At 43.2% G+C, this 22,532-nt stretch overlaps 1 protein-coding gene across 1 annotated transcript in view; it reads right to left on the bottom strand.

The window, feature by feature from the left end:
• Positions 1–21,002, bottom strand: part of LOC111155670 (SH3 domain binding glutamate rich protein) — a 35,286-nt gene extending 14,284 nt beyond the window's left edge. The window contains exons 1-5 of the mRNA XM_022515959.1: positions 20,937–21,002; positions 16,329–16,456; positions 15,934–16,279; positions 8,490–8,675; positions 1,475–1,555 (exon numbers count right to left, since the gene is read on the bottom strand). Coding sequence (XP_022371667.1) covers positions 1,475–1,555; positions 8,490–8,675; positions 15,934–16,279; positions 16,329–16,456; positions 20,937–21,002 — 807 coding nt within the window. The remainder of the gene's footprint in view (positions 1–1,474; positions 1,556–8,489; positions 8,676–15,933; positions 16,280–16,328; positions 16,457–20,936) is intronic.
• Between the last annotated feature and the right edge of the window lie 1,530 nt (positions 21,003–22,532).

The raw sequence follows: 22,532 nt of genomic DNA, 5'->3' as shown, positions 1-22,532 counted from the left end.
TAGACCCTAAAATCATCCACTTCCATGCAGTTCTATCCCACCACCCTAGTCCAAGTTGCCATGACTTCTCATCTGTATTACTATGGGAGTATGCACCCTTTTCGTCCATTCATCCCACAGTAACCAAATGACTTTTCAAAAAGGAAATAAGATTACTTCTCTGCTTAAACCAGTTACAATGTTTCCACTGCATGTAAGACAGAATCCAGAGCACCACCATGGCCCATGGGATGTCCACCTGCAACTCCCACCTCCTATGGTACCTCCACCCTTCACTGCAACAATGTGGGCCTCGTGGCAGTTTTAGAACTTTCCACATTCTTTCCTGCCTCAGGGACTTTGCACTTCACCTTCCCTTTGCCTGAAACAGTCTTCCCTCTACCTTTCCTTCTCGTCTTCAAGACACAAGTGACCTAAATGTCCCCACCAAGAAATGTACCTTAACACCAAGGCACCATGTCTTGAATGTAGTAAGTAAACTAACATGACCCCGTTAATAAACACCTATACCAAATAAAACTCCCATACCAAACTCCAATGCCAAATAAAAAAGAATGAATTGCATGTAATAGCTTTTCTTTTTTTTTTTTTTTTTTGTAATAGCTTTTCTTAACTGTGAATAGCATATATGAAATGTGTTGCATTTAAGTTGGTCAAAGCCAAAAAGGTGTTTCACTAAAAGGGAAGATTTTCTTCCTCATATAAAACCTTATTAGCAATTGTGAAATCTACATGTTACCTTTGGAGAAGGAATTGCCACTAGACCTTCGATGTTAACCTAGGCACTAAGAGGTCCCGAATGTCATTACCTGAAGAATGCTGACCTATGAAAGACAGCACAGCCACATGCCTCTGAAACACACCCATCTCTATAAGGTAGGCTTTTGAGTTGTTTCTCCTACAATGAGAATTAATTTGGACTCAGTCATCACAAATCTCTTTTGAAATGAAGCTGAGGACAAGCAAACAAATTAATTAAGGAACAAATGAATTAAACTAATGTGTACTTGTCTTGACCGGTGGAGAGTCATGTGTGAGATTCTTGGGAGAAGTAATGATGCAGTGGCTGGTGCGTGGACTCAGCCAGGTGATCTCCATCAGACAAATTCAGGATATTGGCTTTATCAGCCTAATTCCGTATTTAACTGACATAATTATGCATAATCAAAGATAAGACAACACCAGAAGAGAAAAAGAGGTTGAGATTTATCTTGTTCTTGTGTCTGGATCTCACCCTTCCCCTCTCTAAAAAAGCAAAGTTAACTCATTTTAAATAGCAAGAATTAATACAGGTGATATATTATTATAAAATTAACTAAAATAAGCTACACATGTATAAGACTTCATCAGAATAAGGAATATATTTAAACTATGTTAATGTAGAGATCATCTTTTATTAAACAGTCTTGGATGCTGACTTCTAGCTTCATTTATTATGACTTGTGTGGAGACCCAGTGGGGTGTTCAAGCTTACCTTTGAGCCTGGAGGGGGAGCCAAACCCAGAAATGAATAAATAATATTCTCTTCTTTTGCAGAGAAGAAAGAGTCAAAATCCTGGAAGCAAAGAAAAAGAATGTTTAAACCCCACTGCACAATTGTGAGCCAGAATATTTGCCTAAGTTGATCATTTTTATTTGTCATTAACTTAGAAGCTATAACTCAAAAGTTTATCCCAGTTTGTTTTTCAAAGATGATTAACCCCAAACGTTAAGAAATCTCTAACCATGAACTTTAAATTCGTTTTTATCATTTCACTGTGCGGAATACAAAGCAGCGAGAATGAGCACACACGCACGCGCGCGCACACACACACACACACCTGGTTGTGCTCAGGAACTGCTGACAAGACTCAGATATACAGAATGAAAGGATTCTCTGGAAGTGTCATATCCTCAGCTGGTTTCCTTAAAATTTGGCCCCATGGATTTGGACCCTGATCAGCTGAGACTAAGACAACACAGGATTTCTCCAGAGTTAGAGTAATAGCTTAGAGTAGAGTAATAGCTTACTATTACTCTACTCTCCAGAGTAGAGTAATAGCTTCTACGGGACAAGACCCATCTCAGACCTTCTGATACCAGCTGCCACAGGATCATGGAGGGCTTCCAGCGGCACCTGTTTTGGCAGAGTGGGAAAAACTACAGAGTGTGGTGAAACCTGGTAGCTGATTGAAATCTGGAGCTCAGTGAAGCCCCACTTTGCCCACCACCACATGCCCACCCAGGGGTCCAGCCCTAAACCCTCTCTTCAGGAGTGTGGTTGTCAGGAGCCCAGAAGAGTTTCATTTCATATAGTTAAAACATAGGAGCACTTCCCCAGACTACTTCGTGACTGCCTGTCTCTGTCGTCGGGGCAGTAATAAGTTTCTCCACGCACTAAGGGTGGTGTGTATGGCCCAGTTTGAACAGAGGGTGCTCAAACCAACTTAGTGTTACTGCCCACTCTACTCTTACGTGTGTTAAGAAGCTTAAAACCAAATACAAGCCACTGACATCGGGAAGAAAACGTTATGTATTCTTGTGTGTCAACCTTACCCAAAGCTTTATTATTTTCCTACCTGTTGCCCAGATTCACTCAGTGGCTAATTGTACTCTCTCACACGGAATGCATTTTTGTGAGCTGCCTCAAATCTTAGCTGGAGGAACTAGAGCATCAAGAGCAAGTGGTCATTTGGTATGGATTCCTGGAGCATGCATACGCAGGATGTTAAAGATTACATGATAGAGGGGCGCCTGGGTGGCTCAGTGAGTTGAGCACTGGATTCTTTGATCTCAGCCCAGGTCATGATCTCAGGGTCATGGGATCGAGCCCCACAACAGGCTCCAGGCTCAGTGGGGAGTCTGCTTGAGATTCTCTCTCTTCTTCTCCCTCTGCTACTCCCCCCAACCATGTACTCACACACTCTCTCTCTCTTTCTCTCAAATAAATAAATAAATCTTTTTAAAAAAATTATATGATAAAACACATTAGTAGTAGTAGAGAATAGATGAAACACAAGTAAATTTATTCCATTTTACAAAAATTCCATAAAGATCTGTAACTTCTCTAATTGGCCAACTCTAGAAGCTTTCAAATCAAGAAAGGTTTTCTTTTTTTTTTTTTTCAAGATTTTATTTATTTCAGAGAGACAGAGAGAGAGCATAAGTGGGGGTGGGGGGTAAAGGGGTTGGGGCAGAGGCAGAGGGAGAACCAGACTCCCTGCTGAGCAGGGAGCCCAACACAAGTCTCAATCCCAGGACCCTGGGATCATGTCTTGATTCAAAGGCAGATGCCAACCGACTGAGCCACTCAGGTGCCCCAGAAAATGTTTCTTATCATTGAGTGAGTTGTCCTTTGCTTCAACTTAGGTCTAAATACTTCTCTTTCTCTCTCTCTCTCTCTCTCTCTTTTTTTCCAAATAGCTTTTCTAACTTCCAAGGACTGAACAACAATTTGTCATTATTTTTGACTTGACACTAACAAATAGATACAGAAAATAATGAGTATGAAACGGTTTTCAACTACCAGCTGTGATAGTATAGCAGATTAGAGGCCCTGAAACACTGTCTCAAAAACAATTTTTTAAAGAAGTCAGATTAAGAGAAGAAGTATAGACATATTGCTGAGCTGACAAAGGAAAGATCATTGCAGGTGAGACCAGGGATTCTAAGAATAAGCACATACCAAGACAGAGTTTCTGACACAACCAGTAGATCTTTATGTCCACTTTGATGCCACAGAGAGTGAAGGCAGGAGTGAATGAAGCCTAGAGCCTAAGGTGTGGAGTTTTATAAAAGGAGGGCAGCAAGGGAGGGAGTGAAGGAGTCAGGCAGAGGGGCAAGGAAAAAGACAGTTTGCCCACGAAAGAATGACAGTTAGACTAACAACTGGCTTCTTAACACCAATACAGAAGTCAAAAGAAAGTAAAATCATAATTTTAACATCTTTTTTTTAAAGATTTTATTTATTTATGTGAGAGAGAGCATGAGAGGGGAGAAGGTCAGAGGGAGAAGCAGACTCCCCATGGAGCTGGGAGCCGATGCGGGACCCGATCGATCCCAGGACTCCAGGATCATGACCTGAGCCGAAGGCAGTTGCTTAACCAACTGAGCCACCCAGACACCCATAATTTCAACATCTTTAGAAAAAAACAACCATCGACCCAGAATTTTAGACCCAGTGAAACTATTTTTTTTCCATGAAACCATTTTTAGACATGAGAGTAAAACAGACATTTTTCTGAAAAATGTCATTTTCAAACAAAAATTTAGAGAATTTACCACCAATAGACAGTCACTTAAAGAAACTTTTATAGGCTATATTAAACCAAAGGAAAGTTATTTCAGATTTATTATCTATGATGCAAGAAGAAATCATGAACAAAGACATTAATAAATATGTGTGTAAATCTAACCCTTAACAAGTATTGACTATAAAACAATCACTAGAAATGCCTAATTTGGGTGCCTGGGTGGCTCAGTGGGTTGAGCCGCTGCCTTCGGCTCGGGTCGTGATCTCAGGGTCCTGGGATCGAGTCCCACATCGGGCTCTCTGCTCAGCAGGGAGCCTGCTTCCCTCTCTCTCTCTCTGCCTGCCTCTCTGCCTACTTGTGAACTCTGTCTGTCAAATAAATAAATAAAATCTTTAAAAAAAAAAAAAAAAGAAATGCCTAATTTGTGGGGTGGAATGAAGGCCAGCCACCTAAAGTACTAAAAAAAAAACAAAATACATGTAAATAGGGAAACGGTGATTAAGGTCTTAAGGCTCTTTTAATGTTTGGTACACACATAGTTGTACATTCTGTTATTCCTCTTTAAGCTCTGTATTTTTATCACATGATACATTTCATAATAAGTTTTAGTGATGTGAAATAGTTTGTCCGGTAACATCTATGCTCTGAGAACGCCCTTCCCCCTCCCTAACTGGGCTTGTCTCCTGCCTCCCTCGCAGTCCTGAGGATGCTTGCCTGTGCTGAATGACCAAGGTCCCCTTCAACTGTGCTCAGGCCCAGGCAGGCACCCAGCCTCTACCTGGGCTAAGACCCATAGACTCCAATTTGGCATTGACAGACATGTCTGTATTACCAGTTAGTGTCCTCTGCCAGGCGGGTAACCCGGCCTCCACTACGCCTGGCTTTCCATCGGGTGTCTCCTTTCTCTAGCTAACGGATGTCAGCCATGCCCTCGGGATAATATCTTCATCCGTTCTGCATAGATAGAGCAGCAGGAGTTCGCACTGGCAGGGACAGGATGGTACTTAAAACTACCATCGACATCCAGTCCCCTTACTGCTGTGGTGCGAGAAACCCACTGCCCGTCCTTGAGGTTCCTGCTACCTGCCACCATCATCAGACGAGGCATACGAGTGACCATTCGAGATGAGACCAGTGATTCTACATACATAATAATTATTCTTATAGGAGGCATTTCAAGCTCGTGGGAAGACACACTGACTGACCATCCGGATTCATGCCATTTTAAACCTGACAGGGCCTTGGGAACCTTCGAGTCTCCTTTCAAAATCTGAACCTACAATACAAATAATCTTTTTTTTTTAAAGATTTTATTTATTTATTTGACAGAGAGAGTTTACAAGTAGACAGAGAGGCAGGCAGAGAGAGAGAGGAAGCAGGCTCCCTGCTGAGCAGAGAGCCCGATGCGGGACTTGATCCCAGGACCCTGAGATCATGACCTGAGCCGAAGGCAGCGGCTTAACCCACTGAGCCACCCAGGCGCCCTACAAATAATCATTTTTAACTATTTTCTGGAAACCAAGTCCTCTGCTTCATTAATGCACTTTTGTTAAGAGTGTCCACAGACTGCAGAAAAGCAAATTTAGCAAAGCTGTTCATAAGATACACTACTAATACCTCTCTGAAAGCAGAAATGAAAAGAATTAACATTAACAGTTAAACAAATAACTTATAGGCTCAGGACACCTGGTAGCTCAGTCGGTTAAGCATTCAACTCTTGATTTTGGCTCAGGTCATGGTCTCAGTGTCCTGGGATCAAGCGCTGAACTGGGCTCTGAGCTCAGCAGGGAGATGACTTCAGATTCTCTCTCTCCCTTTCCCTCTGACCCTCCCCCTGCTGGCACACACGCACTCTCTCTCTTTAAAATAAATAAATAAAACTTTAAAAATAATAATAAGGAGAATTTATAGACTCATCTCATTAGATCCATACTTGTAATAGGAAAAAATTATAAAATAATATTCAAAATATTCTATTACAAAATAATTCTATTACTGAATTCTATTCTATTACTGAAATATTACAAATATATATCCAAATATTAGAAAATAATCTTCTTAAAAAGTAGAAGTCTTTTTCTTAGGAAAGAGGAAAACTTTTCTTTTTCTTCCACAACTAAAATGAAAAAAAAATCACTAGATCACACCAAAATGGGATAAGAAATGACTTTGAGGTTTTCTTTTCATAGAAAAAGTAATTGCAGAACTTTTACCCTAAGAGTTAACATACGTTAAAAGCTACATATGTCAATATTTTCTCTACTATAACTAACCTTAATTTAAAAGGACAATTAAAATAAGCAAAAGTAAGAGATTTAAAATATTACTTTCACTGGAAAAGGATCAGAAGAAAAAATGAAATTATTCTTTTGATAATTTCAGAGTGCAGAAAACTTTTGAAAGTAAGACTCAGGATCAGGAAACACAAAGAAAAAGGATTCATGAATTTGTCTTCACAAAAAATGTTTTAAGTTCTGCATTCTAAAAAAAATCACTTTAAAATGACAAAAGAAAAAAAACGGGAAAAATTTATGCGACATCTGTGGTCATAAAAGGGCTACTTTCCCTCACAAATGAAGACTCTTACAAACCAATAAATATTACTTGTAACCCAACAGAAAAATAGCGAATCATAAGGGGGGAAAAGATAGCTTATAAACATAGGAAAAGATAGCCTCACTCACATAGACAGAAATCCAAGTCAGCTCTCATGCTCTGAAGTTATTTGAGTTTTTAAATGTTTCTTTTTTTTTTTTTTTTGGTTCTTTGCTTTAATCTATATGACCATATTTCTTCAATATGAATTATTATCGACTATTTCTTTAGCCTCTGTGGTATTTCCTGAACTGTGTGTATATTATTTCCCCAGAGAAAGCAAAATTAGCACAGAGATTCAAAGTAATGAGAATAATTTCACTGATCTAATAGCTAAACTCTTCTCTTTTTCTATCACAGGCTCTTGCTCTTTGGGCATTCTTTTTTTTTTTTTTTAAGATTTATTTATTAGACAGAGATCACAAGTAGGCAGAGAGGCAGGCAGAGAGAGAGAGAGAGAAGCAGGCTCCCTGCTGAGCAGCGAGTCCGATGCGGGGCTCGATCCCATGACCCTGGGATCATGACCGGAGCCGAAGGCAGAGGCTTTAACCCACTGAGCCACCCAGGCGCCCCTCTTTGGGCATTCTTATTGGCATCTCCAATTCTCTCGTATTTCTTTATGATCTCCAGTAACTTCTTTGAACTGGTTTCCCCATCTGGGTGGCTCAGTCAGGTGAACATCTGCCTTCGGCTGAGGTCATGATCCCGGGGGGCCTGCGATGGAGCCCCGCATGAGGGGGGGGGGTCCCTACTCAGCGGGGAGCCTGCTTCTTCCTTTCCCTCTGCTCCTCCCTCTACTTATACTCTCCCTCTTTATCTTTCTGTTGACTAGTCCCATTCGAGCCTATTGAGGGCAGCACCTCCCCCCTCCTTCCTTTCTCCATCATCTCTAAATGTTTCTTTTCAACAATTTGATTTACTAAACATAACTATAAACTCTGGAGGCAAAGGTGATTTTCTGGTGAAATGAACTATTAAATGTATAAAATAAAATTGCTATTGAATCAAAATGTCCAGAACAGTTTTTAAGCTATCTAGATACATTTCCACAAATTTACCTTGCATCTGTATTAGGATTTGACTTCTGCAAATCGTTCTTTATAAAAGTGAAAGCCGACCCTGTGTCTGCCTGGATTCATGAATGTGTACATCGTGAGGCTGATCAGAATTCCTTTCCAACGAAATGTCTACTCTGTTTGTATGAGTGACCTGCACTCTTCAAAATAAAATAAGGGACCTAAAATAACCCCAAGAACTACCAAATCACCATTTTATTGTTTCTATCCTTCTGTGAATCTTATGTATTAGTGACTCACGATGGACCTACCAACCAGGTATTAATAGAAATAAATCATGTCCTGAAAACCATCAACAAGTTCAAATGCTGCCTCCAAATTAGCCTCTTTTTTTTTAAGATTTATTTATTTTATTTTGAGAGAAAGAGAGTTGTGGGGGAGAGGCAGAAGGAGAAGGAAAGAGAGAATCTCAAGCAGACTCTCCACTGAACGTGGAGCTCATTAACCTGAGATCATGACCTGAGCTAAAATCAAGAGTCAGATACTCAACAGACTGAGCCACCCAGGCATCCCCAAATTAATCTGCTTTAAACAATTTCTGATAAACATACATGCAGAAGAATTTCCTAAGAAACCAAATACTCACCCCACAATACTGCTCTTCATTGAAGATCTGGGGGGGCAAAGGGATTCCATTTTGAGGTTTTTTCTCTCCAGGAACATTCTCCCTCATCCACTTCCTATTGTCTTCATCTCCAGCAATGTCTAATTCCTTAAAGTCGATCTTATTAGCTTCCAAAAAGCCTACTACTTCTTGCTGCTTCTTCCTAATCTGGTCAAGAGTAGAGAAGGATTACTATTAGACTAGGGGTTTTTCACAATGAATTCTGTTATGTTGAAAAGAAATTAAAAAAAATAAAAATAAAAATAAAAAAAAATTTAAAAAGACTAAGGGTTTTCTTATGTTTTGCTTATATTTACATAAATTAAATCTTTTCTCCAACTATACCATGCAACACAAATAATCTTGCTGTTTTTTAAATAAGGAAAACAATAAAGTCATACCTCTTGGTTATAAAGGGTCAACAGAGTCATTGTTTAAATTCTAAATTTTTAATCTCACCAATGTTTCAGTCATGGCATAATCAACCTAATACGAATAGAGAGGTCCTCATCATAGCTTTTACTTGAGGTCTTTGATATGCTTTTAAATTCTCTGCTAAGCCTTAATGCCAAAAAACAAATAAAAATTGGTTATGAAGAAAAGGGAGGACTGGGAGAAGAGCAAGAAGGAAAGATTGAAAAGAAAATTCTTCACGAAACTCAAATACCAAGTACACCCAACTAAAAAAGCGCTTCACTCACAGTTATGAAAATAGGCATGTGAGTCACATTGAACAAAAGTGCCTTCAAAAATAATAAAGGAGATTGGAAAGCCCAGGTGGAGATGAGTGAAAGGCAAAAGGACAGAGGAAAAACCAGGAAAAGCCTGGGTCTCCCAGTCACAAACAGCAACACAGTAAAGTACCCTGTCCTCCCTCAGATTTCTCCGTTCCACGCACACAGAGAGCGCCAGCCTCGCCTGAGAGACAACTCTTGGTGCCCCTCTCCCCACCCTGGGCTCTCGTCTACCAGCCACTATTGCTCAGGAATGTGGCCCTCTTCACAGTTCAGACTCCACCCCCAGAGATAACTCCAACCATTCTCTCTCTTCAAAGAATTCACTCCCAAAATGCACAATGCCCTCTTTCATACACACTGGTAAACACCGTGCCACTCTATGGACCCCACTTAGGAGCCTCTGGGAGAGAGGTCTAGAGTGGTCCCCCCACCAGTCATAAACACTTGTTTACCCACTCTACTCTGCACAAGACAGTGTACCAAGTTCTTCGTGTGAACAGATTCACAATCTGCTTATGCGGGTGAAAAAAATGCAAAGAACTCATTTGTACATTCTAGGCAGTGAACGTACTGAAGATGATCAAGAGGTAAAATAAGTCATTTCTTAAAAATCAGCATAAAATGTTAGAGATTTTCTTCGACACAAAAACAATATCTTAATTTGTTAAATCTTCTCCATAGAATGTTGTCTCATATCAAAACAAACCATTAAAACTGTTGTATAGGGTGTGAGGCCCCGTCATTCTCATGTAACTCATTCATCAGCAGAGGTACTAGAATTTGAGAATCCCAAACAAACACTACAAAAGGCTCATGCCCATCCCAAACCTAGTGTCTAGTCTTAACGACCCTTCTTTGGGTCAAACCCAATTCCTTTCGTAGATTTGTATACCAAAAAAAAAAAATTATTTTATTCATTTTTGCCAAAATGAATGAGCCTATCAATGACTCATGTGTAGAGTATTTCTTTCTTAATATAAGGAAAAATAAAGTACATATAGACACTTAAGCCCTGGAAGCAGGTCACAACCAAAACCAAACTAAGTTTTGGATTATGCAGAATTTGGTGGTAACATTATTGTATATATTCTATGAATTTTAAATATGACATAAATGAATATAAACAATTTTTTACAAGTAAATGTAAATTGCAAGTAATATTGTATATATAAGTTAGTTATCCAGGTTTGTAAAAATGGTAATCACACATTTACTTTTTAAGTAAATTTATTTTATTTATTTATTTATTCCATCAACATAGCAAAGGTAATGCGTCTAAAAGTATTAGATCTATAAATTGAAGGCCACTGTTAGCTACAATACAACACTTTATCAGTAAGACTCAGTTTGCAGCAAGTGTGGACAAAAATAAAAATTAAAGTCCTACAGAAAGGTGTGGGGTGACAGAATTTCCCCTAAGCTTCTGGCACAAGCTTCTGGCACATTCCTGAGTGTCACATTTATCAAAAGCAAAGGAGGAGCTCATGTTTCTCCCCCATGTGCCCTCCCCCAAGGCTAAGCTAGCATAGCCCTCAGACCTTCTACTCCTCTCCCAAAACTGCGATCCAAATTCCATAGCTTCACAGCTGAATTTCTGAATATTACAAAATCCCATCAGACCAGATGACAGGTCATTGGAACTAAATTACTATTTTAATTAATCATGCTTTCTATACATACTTTCCACCTTGTCCATAATTATCTGTGCCACTCCATAAATTACTTATTCCTTTGGCTATTTCCAGAGATAACTTTGCTGTTTGAAGAGTACAGATTTCTTCATTTTAGGCAGGTTTATTTTTAGTTAAAGATTCAGAAGGCAACATCCTTTATTATGTCCCAACCCCTGTCTTCCTCCTCAAATACACTCCTGGGATCCCAGATTAGCCTGGCCGCCTCACCAACATTATTTCCACCTCTATTAATCATGCCTCAAGACTTGAGATGAAACAGAAGGATTTCATTTTATTCCACAATTTCTGAATAGGTGAAAAACCATTCCCAAAGCCCTGACTTGTGTTTCTGCAGTTAGAAAGTCAAAGAGGGATGGAGAAAATGGGAGGGGAGGATCTGTTTGCTGTTACCTTTTGCAAGACAAGTAATTGCATCTGCAGGAACTTAACAGACTGTTAATTGCTTGACCTTGTGTTAATTGCTATTTCTCAGCCCCTCACCCCTCAAAAAAAGAGAAGAAAAGTAAAATCGGTTTCTATCCTCCCCAAACACCAGTACTTTATACTGGGTTAAAGGCATCACTGATCTCGCTGTTTGGAGCACCTGAGTTCTGCTGGGGGCTGAAGTTGAGTCTTAGGATGAGCCCAGAGGAGGAGAGAGCAGTGCAAGGAGTACATAAGCTCACCTGGTGACATGGTCACCTCTGCCCATACCTTGATGACCACCCTGAGTGGGGGCCTCCTCTCCCACAGTCTTCCCTCCTATTCAAGGAGCCCCACAGACCCTCTCAGGAAAAGTGCAGCTCTTTTCCACGTGGCCTCCTGAGCCGACCCCCAAGGACATCAGCTCCCAGAGGACATTAGTTCCCTTTGTGGCCCCCAGGGGAGAAGCACACATGGCACCCAGTGGTTCTCACCACAGACACCATCTCCTCCCCACCTCCTGCCCCTTCTCCTCCCTCCAACAGCACCATGACCAGTGCTGGTCCCACAGGCTGTACCTTCTTTCCAGGCAGCCCCTCTGGAGGATCTGGGGTCCCTGATGTCTGGGTCACTATGGGTCTTTGGGACTTCAGCAGAGGCTCAGAGAGCTCTGTGTTTCCTATCCTGTTATATTTACTCTTAAGAAAGTGCTCTTTTCCAGAAGTCGCTGGCCACTGTTGGTTACCGTAATGTGTCAGAGTGATCTTTTGAGTCATTTGCTTGGCACCTCCCTTTTATTGTCTTGTACAGTTAGGAGCTTGTCCGACCGAGGTCACTGCACTTAGTGAAAAGAACACTGCATTTGACGACCTGCATGGAGGCGCCCTGCATTTCTCCCCTGGCTCAGAAGGCTGCTGTCTGAGCAGGGGTCCACTCCTGAATGGCCTCGTCTGATAATGGGAAAAGCACCACCCTCCTCAGGTTCTGATGAGAACCAAGGAACATCACATGATGTGTGGCCGAGAATCTTGGACAAGGTGAGAGCCTGCACAGGGTTATCTCACTGACTTGTCCTGACTGCCAAGTCAGGTTAAGTAATCTGATCACCATCTTAAAATAACAAAGCTAAGGCACCAATGAATTAAGGAATTTTCCAAGATGTACACCAGGATCCATTTCATTCAAGGGCAGAGTTTTTGCCCACTATATTTACACTCAAGCAAGACTGGAGGAAATGATGGAGAAACCCACCCTCAGGGTCTATCCTCAAAGGTCATGGTTCCAAGGGCTGTGCATCTTGAAAACAGCAAGGACAGTCCTCTCTCCCTTTGTCCCCCAGCCCACTGTGGCACTGGCCTTTGGGAAAACACAGACCTGTTCCCACTCCCAAGTTCTCTTCACTATGAAGTTCACTACGAAGGAACTTCATTATGAAGTTCCTTCATAAATCGGTAAAACATGTGACATTGCCTTATTGTCAACCATTCAGAGACATGACACACAGCTGCATATGCATAAGCCCTTATAAGAAGACATTTCCTTTTTCATTTATTTCATTCATCCCTTAGAAATCATATGACCTCACTGACTAAGTTACAGGCAAGAATCCATTTTTAAAGTAAAGAGACTAAAGAAACAAGTAGTAAAGTGTTTGCAGACTGACCACCACACACACTGGCAGCTGCTCTGGGGTTCTCCTGCAAAGAAGCTTCTGGGTGAAGTCCCCCCACCCAGGGAAAATCATTAGCACTGATACCATGGGAATAATCAGTGTTGTCCTTCTTTAGGATAACAAAGAAATTATTCCACCCATTTGGCTTGGGACAATTATTCTGACACATAATCATCACAGACTCACATATACTAATATTAGCTAATAATTATAACAACTACAATAATACTGATGAACATTAACTAACATTGGAGTGCCTGGGTGGCTCAATTGGTTAAGCATCTGCCTTTGGCTCAGGTCATGATCCCCAGGATCCTGGGATGGAGCCCTGTGTGGGCTCCCTGCTCAACAGGGAGCCTGCTTCTCCATCTTCCTCTGCCCCTCCCCCTATTAGTGCCCCCTCTCTCTCTCTCAATCTTTCTCTCTCTGTCTCTCTCAAATAAATAAAATCTTTTTTTTCATTTATTTTCAGCACAACAGTATTCATTGTTTTTGCACCACACCCAGTGCTCCATGCAATCCGTGCCCTCTCTAATACCCACCACCTGGTTCCCCCAACCTCCCACCCCCCGCCCCTTCAAACCCCTCAGATTGTTTTTCAGAGTCCATAGTCTCTCATGGTTTATCTCCCCTTCCAATTTCCCCCAACTCCCTTCTCCTCTCCAACTCCCCTTGTCCTCCATGCTATTTGTTATGCTCCACAAATAAGTGAAATAAAATCTTTTTAAAATATATTTTAAGCATTAACTAACATTAGCTAACAATAATAATACCTAATACTTAAAACAACTATAATATTAAGTAGCCATATGTAATAATTATAAAATTAACTAGTAATTATAATATGTATTAAGCACTGATTAAGCACGGGACACCCTGTAAGGCACCCAGGAGCTTATTTCCTAAATCCTCATGGCAATGCCATGCGACGAATACTATTCTTACCTCATTTTACAGATAAGGAAATTGAGGCTTAGCAAGGTGAAATAACTTTCCCAAGGTCAAAGAGTTCCAAGAGACAACAAAACATTTGCTTAGGGAACCAGAATTAATGTGGCTTTTCTAAAATCCTAGCATGAACAGTGCCTCTCCAGTCCCTCTGAGGCTAACTCAATCATATGCCCAGACTTCAAGAATATAAGACCTCAAATAATCCTAAGAACTCCACAAGTTTGTCCACCATCTCTGGAAGGAGGCATAGGGCACTCACACATGGCCTACAGAGCATGGAGATTAGTCACTGGTAAAAGTTTCCGTAAAGCATCAACAGGATACTGAGAGCCCACTAAAGCCATTTTCTTCGGTAAAAATTATTTTTAATCTAATAATCCAAAAATGTGCTCTTTATGGATCAACTAAAAGTTTTGAGGTCATCAACAGCCACAAAAGATTTTGTGGTTTTACATCTGGAATTTTTCCTCCTCTGTTTCTGTTAAAAGATGCTCCACAGATACTAAGTGGTTGCTGATGGGTTGTGCTCAGAGCAACAACCAGCCTCTTCTTTCTTGTTCTCTTCCTGTCCTCTGGAAACTGCATGAACTTTCAGGGCTGTGGGTGGGGGCATTCAAGAGCCAGCACTGGGGCTGCTCCCAGCCAGCTGCTGGCAAGGGTATCATCCCAGGCCCTGAGTGAAATCCAAGCTGCAGGATGGCCCAGGAACTAGATATAAAAGGAAACAGCCCCCTTGCCGGTGCTGTTTCATCAGGACTGATGAAATGGCTTCCTCCTACACTCCCCCCCAAAAGCCTCAAATGCTCCCAGAAATGTCAGTCTCCAATAGATAACTGCAGGTTCAAGCCTAAAATCAAAGACTGAAGCATTGGCAAGGAGAAGTGGCAGCTTCAGTTACCCTTCTTTCTTCAGGCAGGTCTATCCTGCACAGAATGAAGGCAGAAACTGGAGGGGTAATTCTGAGCCTGGTCCCAGGGAAAGCAGAGGCCGCTTTGTGGGGTGGGCTCCTCACACCTATTTTTGGCCCATTTGAATTCCTAGAACCTTTGAAACTGTGGCCTTGGAGATGTTTTTTCTTGTCACTGTGACATCATTTTCCCCAAATAATACTATTACGCATGCTAACTTTACACTTTTGGTATAGTTACATCACACACCTAAGTACAATTGACCCTTGAACAACGCAACTTTTAAACAGCACGGGTCCACTCATACACAGATTTTTTTTCTATAACTACCGAAAGTATGGTAAATGTATTTTCTCTTTCTTACAGTTTTCTTAATAACATTTTCTTTTCTCTAGCTTACTTATTGTAAGAATACAGTTTATATTACCTATAACATACAAATATGTTAATGGACTGTTTATGTTGTCAGTAAGCCTTCTGGTCAACAGTAGACCATTAGTGAAGTTTGGGGGAGTCAAAAGTTATACATGGATTTTCCACTATGCAAGTGTGAGTGCCCCTCTCCCCTCCCCGAATTGTTCAAGAGTCAACTGTAATTACCTCCAGGAGTCATTTTGGTAATCTGGTTCATCACACCCTCCAAATATTGTGACACAAAGTGTCATTTATTTGCAACTTTAAATTAGTCTACGCCTTACAGAATGATCGGCAGAAACACTCCACCAAAAAAAAAAAAAAAAGGCTTTGCTTCTATAATATATGCGAACACAACACAAATCACATGTTTAAAAATTCTAGTATCACACACGCCCCCTTCCTGGAATCCCTTTCAAACCCAGCTAGCCCGGATCACTCATTTTCCACACGTCTTCAACACGGTTAAAGCAAACGCAGAAAGCAAAGGCACGCAGGCTTACTGCGGAGCTACGGCTGACTTACACTCTCCTCACAAAAGAAACTTCAGGCCAACGCTGGGCCAGACCCGCTGCTTCTACTCTCTGGTCTGAGTTTCTCAGAAAATCCAACAGTATGAAAGCCCCACCAATTCCAGCAGACACCTACCGCTATGGACCCAGAAGATGTGGCAACAAACACTTTGATAACCATTTTGACAGTCGGAAAAAGGGCTCCCCCCAACACACCCCCGTAAGGGAACGCGGCGTTAGACGGATCCCGACCGCGGCCCCGGCCGGGCAGGTAGCAGGTGCCAGGTAACAGCAGGTGCAGGTGCCAGGTGCGAGCTGGCGGCCGCCCAGCGCGGTCTGAGCCCCTGAGCCTCCCGCCGCAACTTAAGCCCTGCGACTGCCAGCAGCGGTGCGGGCGGCTCGGGCTTTCCCGGCCATTGGCCGGGGGCGAGAGGGGGATCTGCCAGGCGAAGATGGGATTGGTGGATAAAAGCAGCCACTGACTTTAAACGCCGGACAACAGCCCCTAAAAGGCCAGGCTGCGCCGCGCACCAATCAGGCCGCCGAGCACCAATCAGCGCTGCGCAGGCATAGACGCCTGAGGTGACAGCCGAGCGCCTGGGCTCTGGAAAAGCCCAGAAGACGCCAGCTCGTCCCCTGGGGAGGCTGCGTTTGCGAGGCTTTGGGCAAACGGACCTCAAGGGTCGGAACAGCCACACAGGCCTTGAAATAAGCAAAGGCGTCCTGACTTTCACATTTTCGTCGGTTAAAAAAAAAAAAAAAGGTGAACTCTTATACAAGAGATGCCTTTAGACGTGGCCCACTTCCAGTTTTCTCCCTTCCCCACCTGTTGCTCCTAAAGAACGAAGCTGACAGACCACAGAGGTGTAAGGTTTCACTGACATCCCAGACAAGGCAGGGCGGCAGAGGCGGGCTGTCAGCAGGGATGAGTTCAACAAGCGAAATGTCTTCACTATCTCAGAGACGTGGGGAGAAAATAAGTTTGTAACAGTCTCTCTCCGGGGATGAGTTCAACAAGCGAAATGTCTTCACTATCTCAGAGACGTGGGGAGAAAATAAGTTTGTAACAGTCTCTCTCCGTCTTCTTTATGTAGATAATTAAATCGAGTAAAAAGCCCAAATGCTACCGTCCAATCTTTCTGATGAGTTTCAAAATCAAGCTCAAGAACATAGGACACAAAGGCACCAAGGGATCATTTACTCCTCTTAGATAACTGAGTCTCTTCTCCTCTCTCACTTTCTTTTTATTCTTAAGTCCTGTGCTGCTCCCTGAGGAGGTGGTTACTGGCATGCTGGAGCAGGGAGGGGTCTGGAAGCCTTCTCTACCTGCCCCCTAACCCTAGAGGCCTACTCCCCTCCCCTGGGATAGGTGCCTTTGCTGAGAAAGGACACCCCATCCCTGCAACATAGCTCAAATCCATTTACATAGAACGAATGATTGAGATGACTGCCATTTAACTTAGAGCCTCACTATGCAAATTTGCTCCCCAAATTAGGCCCTTGCTGAAGATGATTAATGGCTCCCCAGATTTAAGTCATTAGCATTGTAAATTTTATTTTCAAGCCCACCAAAGATTATAGGACATTTATGCTCCTCTTTCTTGTATTTTCAAAATCATAAAGCAAGTAAATACTATTTTTGTCATACAAACTATTTTTTCAACACCTTAGTCTCAAATTCTACCACATAAGCAAACCATTTTTCTCCAAACACGACTGAAGAGAGTAAAAAGCTATGCATATTTCTCAATGATTTTGTAAATTAGTAACATAAACTATAGTTGATCCTCATGTGCCCTAAAGAGTACACAACTGCTGATCGTCGTACAGGGCAATGCTGCCTTTAACAATGACACACCCCCTCCATCCACATGCCCTAGGGAGAAAGAATAGCCTATTTGAAGTAAGAGCTAATAATTTTTAAATGTTTGCCACGTGCCAGGGGTACTCTAATTGTTTTTGCATAAACCACTCCCTTAATCTGCACAACACTAACACTGGGTCCTACTCCTATCTTAATCTGCACAAAAGTAGCACTGGGTCCTACTCCCATCCTTTCTCAAGGATGAGGATAGGAAATGGTGCATCCAAAACATGAACCCAACCCATCCACACCAGAAAAACTCCTCACACACTACCCTCAAATTCCTAGTACACCCTCTTTACACAATGCATTATTTTTAGAAGTTTACCTTTTTAATAATGACCATGAAAATGTACAAATTGGGACTTTGAAAACTCTAGCTGAAAGATCTTTTCATTTATGACAGTGGCCCCAATAAACTTCAAGATAATTAATAGGAATACGAAACATTCCAAGTGAAGCTCAACAAATCTCTGCTTAAAATAAAAGCTCAACAAATCTCTGCCTTAGAAAATTCCCTTCAGGGATGCCTGGGTGGCTCAGTCAGTTAAGCATCTGCCTTCAGCCAAGGTCCTGATCCCGCCGTCCTTGGATCAAGTCCCACATCAGTCTCCTTGCTCAGCAGGGAGCCTGCTTCTCTCTCTCCCTCTGCTGCTCCCCCTGCTTGTTCTCTCTCTCTCTTTCTCTCTCTCTCTGGTAAATAAATAAATAAAATCTTTTTGAAAAGAAAGAGGGGTGCCTGGGTGGCTCAGTAGGTTAAGCCTCTGCCTTTGGCTCAGGTCATGATCCCAGGGTTCTGGGATCAAGCCCCATATCTGGCTCTCTGCTCAGCGGGGAGCCTGCTTTCCACGCTCCTCTCTCTGCTTGTCTCTCTGCTCACTTGTGAACTCTGTCTGTCAAATAAATAAAATCTTTTTAAAAAAGAAAGAAAGAAAGAAAATTCACTTCAAAAAAGCTGTGTGCTCTACTGAAGAGGTAAAAGGTTTATCATTTCACATCCCTAGCCCTAGATGCTAAGTGAAAATAATGTTACTTATTTTGTTAAAGAATTTTTTTCAGCTTTATTTCAGTATAATTGACAGATACAATCCTAAGATAGCTGAAGTGTACATTATGATGATTTGTGGAACACTATGAAAGAAAGATTTCGTCAAATTTTAATGATAAAAGTGTGAGGTGTTGACTCCAAACTGGGCAGAGATTCTCAGATGATCCTAAAATAAATGATACCATATGCTATGTTCTGTTTACATAATGTGACAGGTAAACTAAAATGAGAAATAAATGGATATTTGTATTGCGTAGAATGACAGTGGTGATCACCAGAGTAACAGCAGTGACTTGAATAGTGTCTCCCCTCAAAATTCATGTCCACCCTAAACTTCAGAATGTGACCTTATTTGGAAACAGGATCTTTGCAGATGACATTGGTTGAAGATCTTAAAATTAAATCATCCCGGATTTCGGGTGGGCTCTCAGCCCAATAACTGATGTCCTTACAAGAAGAGGAGGGGGGCGCCTGGGTGGCTCAGTCGGTTAAAGCCTCTGCCTTCAGCTCAGGTCGTGATCTCAGGGTCCTGGGATCGAGCCCCATGTCAGGCTCTCTGCACAGCAGGGAGCCTGCTTCCCCCCCCCTCTGCCTGCCTCTCTGTCTACCTGTGATCTCTGTCTGTCAAATGAATAAATAAAATCTTTAAAAAAAAAAAAAAGAAGAAGAGGAGGCACACAGAGAGAGACAGAGAAAACACCGTGTGAAGACAGGGCTGCAGACACAGGACTGATCCGCCATGAGCCAAGGAGGCAAGGAAGGATTCTTCCCAGGAGATTTTGAAGAGAGGGAGTGTAGTCCTGCCAACACCTTGATTTCAGACTTCTTGCCTCCAGAACTGTGAGAGAATAAATTAATGTTGTTTTAAGCCACTGGGTCTACGGTGATTTGTTACAGTGGAGTTAACCAAACTAATACAGAGAAATAAAGGTGCATGTTACTATTTAGCAGAATTCCTAAAGGCAGTTCTTCGGCTTTGTACTCACTGGGTCTCTCCCCTTTCATAACACACATGGATACCGATGGAAAGGAAACATCCCCTTTCAAAGGCAGAAACATAGGCTATAGACAAGAACAGCTAGCAAAGCAGAGGAGAGACCATTTGGATGGGAAAGGAAGCTCTGAGGGGCCTCCATCTTTCAGGATCATCCAGTCCTAAGTACAAGGGTTGGAATGTTCACTTAATTATAAGCTGCCACTTTTGTTACTGTCCTGGGAGCACCAGCAGCCATAAAGCCAGCATCTTTCAATGAATGTCGATCTAGGGTGACACCTGTCTGCTGTATGTCCTCCTAGAGATGCTGCCCAGCTCACCACCAACAAAAAGTGCCACCACCCACCTTCTAGGGATAACTCGCCACCTAAGGTTGTTGAAACACAACCCACCAAAATTAGAGTGGACACTCTAACAGCACAAGAAGGAAGGGGTGGTGGCGTGAAGGGGAAGGCTTGCCCCCTCCTTGCCCTAAAAAACTAGATCTAAACAGTCAGTTTGGAAACACCCACTACCCCTACTACATAAAATCCAAATCAAAAACTCTAAGTGGTAAATGTGGTAAATTTGACTGTATACAAATATCAAAATACATGTCAACAAAATTTAAAACAAATTGGAAATATTTACAACATATACCACAGACCAAGTTTTCGTATAGGAGACCTGAGTTTCACAGAACAGCGAAAGTTCTACAAAGATGGACACCAAGTGAAAAATGGGCAAAAGGCAGGAAAAAGCAAATAGCAAAGTCCAAAATGTCCCTAAAAATACTTTTAAAATGTTTCCTAGCAAAGATGTGAATAAAATCCAAGTGTCAACTTTTGACACTTGGGCAAACATCTTTTAAATAAACTAGATTAAAAGATTATCCCCATCATTGGTTAAAGATTGGGAGACATTTGCCTAGAAGGCAAACTTTCATATACGTTCAGAGAGCCTCAAAGTGGGCATTTCCTTTGATCCTTCAATTTCATATGTAGGATTTATTCTAAGGAGTCAGGAGTGTCGTCTGTTAACCTTAAACATCAAACTGCGAGTTATTTTGCTGGCAAACGGATTTAGTCAGGAATAACAAAGAATTGCAACTTGGGACATTCAAGCCATGGCAAAACCGTAGACAAATCCAACCAACAAAGGAGAGGAACATGATTTTATGGAGAAGGAAGTTGGGAGGGGTTCAAAAGTCCTTCTGAGAAAGCAAGAGTTCAGGGTGATGACTCTCTCACTGACTTGAGTAACAAGGGTGGCCAATTTCTTGTAGGAGACGCCATGCACATCTTCCCCTGTTGGGCCCATGATTGATCATTCCTTCCTGTTGACACTCTTCTGTTGGGGAATCTGTAACCGACACTTCTGTTGGAGCCTGTAATTGAGCTGAATGACAAGGGCTTCCCCTTCTAGCCTCAGACCTACTTTAGCGATGTTTCCCTTTATTAATTTTCACACCTTAAAGACTCACTTATAGGGATATTCAACATGGCATTAATACATACGGGGGGGAGAGAAAAGGAGCGGAAGGCAGAGAGAAAGAGGAAAAGTAATATAAATGTTCATTAACTCTGCCTATGCAGTCGCTTAAAAGTCCTATGTAGTCATTAAAAATCACCTGCAATTCCATCATCTAGGTGATTTTTAATTTTTCTTCGTACTTCGCTCTACATTCTAAATTCTATGCAACCAACATGCATTGCTTTGGGATCAGGTTTTCTTTCACCATAGAAATTCATCTTTATGAAGAGAGATTAACGGGAGTGTTCTGCTCTCTGTTCCCTTCTTCTCCAGGGAGAGACGAGTCTATACCCTCCCACCTGGGTCCACCCCCTACCCCAGGAACCTGGCGTCTACACCTGCTCGTGCCGCCTGGCAGCCAACCCGGAGTTGGGTCCGCGCACCTCCCGGCAGGGAACCGGACAGACATGCGCACTGGGCTCGGATTCAGAACACCAGCACGTGGGCGAGTGCGACCGAGAGCGTGAAGGGACAGCTGCGCGGCCGCGGGATCCGTTCGTTCGCCCCAGACGCGCCCGGGGCCACGGCGGGCCGCGGGAGGTTAAAGAGCCGAAGTCTCTACACTCAGCTCAGCAGTGCGCAAGCGCGCGGCCCTCGCCGCCCCGCCCCCCGGCTCGGCGTGTCCCAGGAGGCGCCGCGCGCGGGTTTCCAGAGCGACGCGCGGGACCGGGAGGCCGCGGGGTTGGCGCTGCCGCGGAGCCGCGCGGAGCAGGTAACGGCCCGGCCCTAGGCAGAGCCTCCTGCTCAAGCCTCTGGGCCTTTCGGTGCCTCCGGTCACTCAGCCCTGGCCCCTGCCCGGCTCGGGCCGCGCCGCCTGGCTCTCCCTGGAGTTGGTAACGTAGCGGGGCCGCCGGCCGCCTCTCCCGCAGAGCGCGCCCGCCCAGCCCGCACCGGGGGTCTCCGCCCTCGCCGCGCCGCCGGGGCCCCTCCGCACGCGGCCTGGCCGCCGGGGCGTTCTCGCAGGGGCGGCCCGCCGCGGCCCGGGGACCCGCGGCCGCCGTCAGCGCCGCCCCCCAGCAGCGGGCTCCGGCCAGTGCTTGGTTCGTGCGTGAATCTGCTGCCTTGAGGTTCGCGCCTGCCCACCCGCTTCAGCTTCGCTTTGCTTTTTTCCTTCTAACCTTAGCGTGACGTGTCCTCATCCCCAGCCCGAGAAAAGGGGAATTCCTTGACGTTTCTGCGGTGTATCATTTCCTGCCACCTGGTGCCAACAGGTGACTTAAGGCCAGCGTTCTTCTGCTGCGCAGCCCGGAGCCCTTGTGTCTGCACCCGCTCCCTGCGTGAATTCGTCCAGCCTCACAGGCTCAGAACCCTTCCCAG

The sequence above is a fragment of the Enhydra lutris genome, unplaced genomic scaffold, assembly GCF_002288905.1.
Source record: "Enhydra lutris kenyoni isolate GAN:26980312 unplaced genomic scaffold, ASM228890v2 scaffoldscaffold43, whole genome shotgun sequence".
In the NCBI taxonomy this organism is placed as follows: Eukaryota; Metazoa; Chordata; class Mammalia; order Carnivora; family Mustelidae; genus Enhydra; species Enhydra lutris.
Note: the sequence above shows the minus strand (reverse complement) of the source record. Positions and strands in the feature narration are given on the sequence as shown.